Genomic DNA, 4,062 nt, shown 5'->3' with positions numbered 1-4,062 from the left:
TAAGGGAAAATGATATTTGTTTTTCCATTAACTTAACATAAGTTTGATCTCTACATCTCAACCCAAATTAATGGTTGAATGTTATGTCTTTCACTCAAAGCCTATATCATCAAGAAACCGACAGAACGTAATGGAAAAAAACTAGGGATACAACTCAATATAGATATAGTTGTTTCATGAACTTACATAATTAAGCCAAACAAATGTAAATAAGAAGGTAGATAATAAGATGAAAACAATGATGCAATATTGTTTACCCAAGTTCATTAGTACTTCTACCTCTTAAGGTCAGTAGGGGGCCTAATGATCCTTGATTTTCCTTGAGAAATTAAGACTGCCATATAAAAATATATACGGGCTTCATACTTCTAATAAAATTGTTGAGTTTTTTGTGTTCCTTCACCAGCAAAAACTTCGTCCACTTTTGCTTGCTTGTTGGAATCAAGATTACTTAGTCCAAAGTGAATGTGAGGGAAATGTGCCCACTGCAAAGTATTGAACTCTTGACTTTAGTAGGCATTGTTAGAATATGAATTCAAAAACATAAATTAGTAAATGTCAACCATATAGAGCGAGAAATATCCAATTATTGAACTCTTGACTCATAGTCGAGTTATGATCCAACCAACAATGTTTCACTACCTCCGATGCTAATTCAGCCAATCACCGACACAACTAACACTAGACTTCACCCTAATACTACGGTACTACCACAAAATGAAGGTTCATATATATATATATATATATTGAATTGCCTATGTTTTTAAGAAATTTGTTATCATTTTATGGTTTAGATTGACTTAAGTTATGTGTTCTTATACATTTTGTTTATCGTACAATCTTATAATTCGCCATTTCTTTTAAGCTTTTTTCAAAAAAGAGGATCATAGAAGGATAAATATGATTTGTTAAGCATTTGTGAGGTTCTTAGATTGTACTTCATCATGTTATAGTCTCTTTTGATATTCAAAAGACCAAATTCGCGTGGTGCTAAATATTGGCTAGCTACCTTAGCCTTGAGGTCCATTGTTATCTAATATAGCTACTGAAAACATAACGCCATTTTCTGATTGCACTGAGGCGCTCCACGAGATTGAATTTTACTAGTATCTTTAACTTTAATTCCTTGAAATGTTGAACTTACATTTTTTGCTGCAGAGCTAAAAGCTTCCCTATGACTAATATCTGGATTACTAGCCTTTATTCTTTGAATCTCTTCCCTGCCAAAAAAAGAAAAAAAAAACACTTAATTTTCTAACCAAGAACAGTTGTAAGTTGAACGAGTCGTTTAATGATCTCCTAGTATTACATTATTATTTTCTAGACAATGAAGAAATGGTAGATTTGATGAAACTCACTTGATAAATCGGTTATAAGCAGACGGAACGCGTTGCCTTTTCTCTGGGGCAGCTGAATTCATGAGAAAAACAATTCATTGATACCGTACTTCAAATTTGATGAACATAAACACTATTAGTTTTACACATAGATAGAGTTACAGGGCCTTACCGCGTACAGGAAGAAGCCTTGGAGGTTCATCGTGTTTGGGAAAGGCCATCATGGAGCTTTTGTTACATTTTGAAGAAGAAGACTCATAATTCTTGTTTATATCATCAAGGGTTCTTAGGTTGTCATTCTGCAACATAAATGAGTCCCTTATTTCTTCTTACTCAACTCTTTATCAAAACAAATTACAAATTATTGATGTATTAATAGTATTTTATGTTTAAGACAGATAAAGGAGAAGTCATCAAAACCCTAATTCCTCCTTAACATAAACCCTAGATTGTTCCATATAGACATAAATATTACTCCAACAGTTAGAGTTGTAATATAACCGTAGAATTAAAAAAAATACTCGTGCATTTCAATTTGTTCACAAAACACAAAGGAAACCCTATGGACTGATGATAACTAAGACATCTATCTCTCTCTTTCTCACTAAACCCTAAATACATGTATGTTTATGTACCTGATGATGGTAATGATGTGGATCTTGATGATGATGATGAGGATGGAGAGGGTTTAGGGTTTGCATCAAAGAACCCATGTTGACAGAGAGTAAATTAGCACAATGTCCACATCTAACTGTTACAACATTGAACAAACTGGTTCCTGGTACACTTACCTGATCAAAGCCCAAAAACCACACCAAACACAAAAAGATTAGGTTAAATTAATTAACAAGAAATATGCAAAAAATGATTTCAGATGAATAATTAAAATCTATTTGTAAATATCTCTCTCTCTAACTATTCTTTCTCTCTCTAAATTAAAACAGTCTGAGACTCTTTCGGTGCTCTATTGACTTCTCCACTGAAGCGTAAAAAACAGTGGAGAGAGAGAGAGAGAGAGGAGAAACGAAAACGACATGACTTCAACACGCAGCAGGCAGCACACCCTCTGAGTGCGCGCTACTTGAGAGATCAGATAGAGAGAGAGAGAGAGAGATTTATTGGGAGTCGTTATGATTGTTGATCACAAAAAAAAGAAAAAGAGACTCCGTCAAAGAAACTCCGTTGAATTTAGGTCACTGTTGCTCATCAGACTTTATAGGTTAGCTAGCTATCTAGGGTTATGAAATAGACTCTGGGCAATTTCATAACAATAAAAGTTGACTTCTTTATAGCTATAGCCTATACTGCCAGACACCTAATTAATTAGCTTCAAACCCTAAAGAATACACCAACTCAGTCTCCTCTATCCGTACAAGAAGATCTTGGATTACAATGAAATTAGAAAGACAAGTTTATGATGTTATTAGCATTTTTTTATGAGTTGGTAAATATGGGCATGCCCTAAAAAAATAAACATAATTTAAGATTTTATGAAGGATGTGATTATGGTACTTAATTGTTAGATCTGAAAAGTACTACAGTAGTTGACATCTAAAAGAGGTTTATAGGTTGGTGTTGCAGATGTTGAAAGTGAACCCTAATTTAGTAGTGATATTTCCATAGCTATATCTACACCAAAAATAAAAAAAAAATTGTAAACAAAAGTTGGAAATGACTAGACATAGAATTATAAGATCTGATATGACTGAGTTAGTTAACAGATAATTTGGGTAATGAATCCATAAAATGCAAAAGAGAGAGATATAGAAAGTGGGTATAATACAGCTAAAATAGTGTTGCAGAAGTTGCAGTGGACATAGCAAACGTGTTCTGAAGAAGCAACATCGATTGGAGATGATTGTGACATTTTTATTTTCTTTTTTGAAGAAGAATTTGCAGTCTCAAGATCCAAAAAGATTGTTCAAAATATGAAGAGATGGATCAATACATTTACAGAAAAGAAACAGAACTAAAACTGCACTGATTGATATGAAAGAGAGAGAGAGAGAGATGGAATTATATGGGGGGAAGGGGGACCGATTGAGAGAAAGAAAGAAGGTGAAAGAGAGATGATGATGAAGAGTGGTATTATTCAAGTGGGAAGTGGTTTCTAGATTGTGGGGATAGATAGATAGATATATATGAGATCAGATATCCTGGGAGGGGGTAAAATAGAAGATGGTAGGGCTGGGGAAAGAGGGAGAGAGTGGGTGCAGTTTATGATTAAATGAGTGGGTGGGAGGTGTCTATTCCTCTCAAGGTTTTTATGCAGCGGAACAAGGGGGCGATTTGTTTTTATGGCTTAGAATGTTTTCAAATTGTTTGAGAGAGTGAAAAATAATGAAGAAGAATGTGTTGGGAAATTATTTAATATATAAATAATTAATTGTGAAGAAACACAAATTAGGGGGAGTTGTCCTTTTGAATGGAGAGACATCTTGTGGATTTTGTAGAGTCTCGACTACCTCATAAATATCTAATTTGGATTTTTTATAAGTACTCACTGTCCCATTTTGTTTGTTTTATTTTTCTTGGAAGTTGACTACGATCTACATTAGTCGTTACATTTGGCATTGAAACATCATAGATTTGATAAGCTCGATTACTGCCCACTCAAACAAGACCGGACATATAGCCCAAGTAGACAATGACCTAAAGCTCAACTACATTATTTATACCCTAATAATCCCAATTCAAACAACCAAAGGTTCTACCTTCTCTAGTA

General features: G+C 34.0%; 1 protein-coding gene across 1 annotated transcript; it reads right to left on the bottom strand.

The window, feature by feature from the left end:
• On the bottom strand, positions 1–3,442 carry LOC147558634 (axial regulator YABBY 5-like). Its single transcript, XM_086660383.1, has 6 exons — positions 3,121–3,442; positions 1,973–2,128; positions 1,510–1,636; positions 1,359–1,410; positions 1,145–1,220; positions 1–485 (listed from the first exon to the last, which is right to left on the bottom strand). The coding sequence occupies exons 1-6, from the start codon at positions 3,202–3,204 to the stop codon at positions 369–371; spliced, it is 612 nt and encodes a 203-aa protein (XP_086516509.1). The 5' UTR covers positions 3,205–3,442; the 3' UTR covers positions 1–368.
• Positions 3,443–4,062: the final 620 nt, after the last annotated feature.

The sequence above is a fragment of the Eschscholzia californica genome, unplaced genomic scaffold, assembly GCF_041429995.1.
Source record: "Eschscholzia californica isolate CP2 unplaced genomic scaffold, dmEscCali1.0.p SCAF_2, whole genome shotgun sequence".
Classification (NCBI taxonomy): domain Eukaryota; kingdom Viridiplantae; phylum Streptophyta; class Magnoliopsida; order Ranunculales; family Papaveraceae; genus Eschscholzia; species Eschscholzia californica.
Note: the sequence above shows the minus strand (reverse complement) of the source record. Positions and strands in the feature narration are given on the sequence as shown.

Coding starts and splice junctions, on each gene's coding strand:
- LOC147558634 (XM_086660383.1), bottom strand. CDS start 3,204: ATGTCACAATCATCTCCAATCGATGTTGCTTCTTCAGAACACGTTTGC. Junction 2,129..3,120: donor TCTGCAACACTATTTTAGCT/GTATTATACCCA, acceptor GGCTTTGATCAG/GTAAGTGTACCAGGAACCAG. Junction 1,411..1,509: donor AAGGCTTCTTCCTGTACGCG/GTAAGGCCCTGT, acceptor TCATGAATTCAG/CTGCCCCAGAGAAAAGGCAA.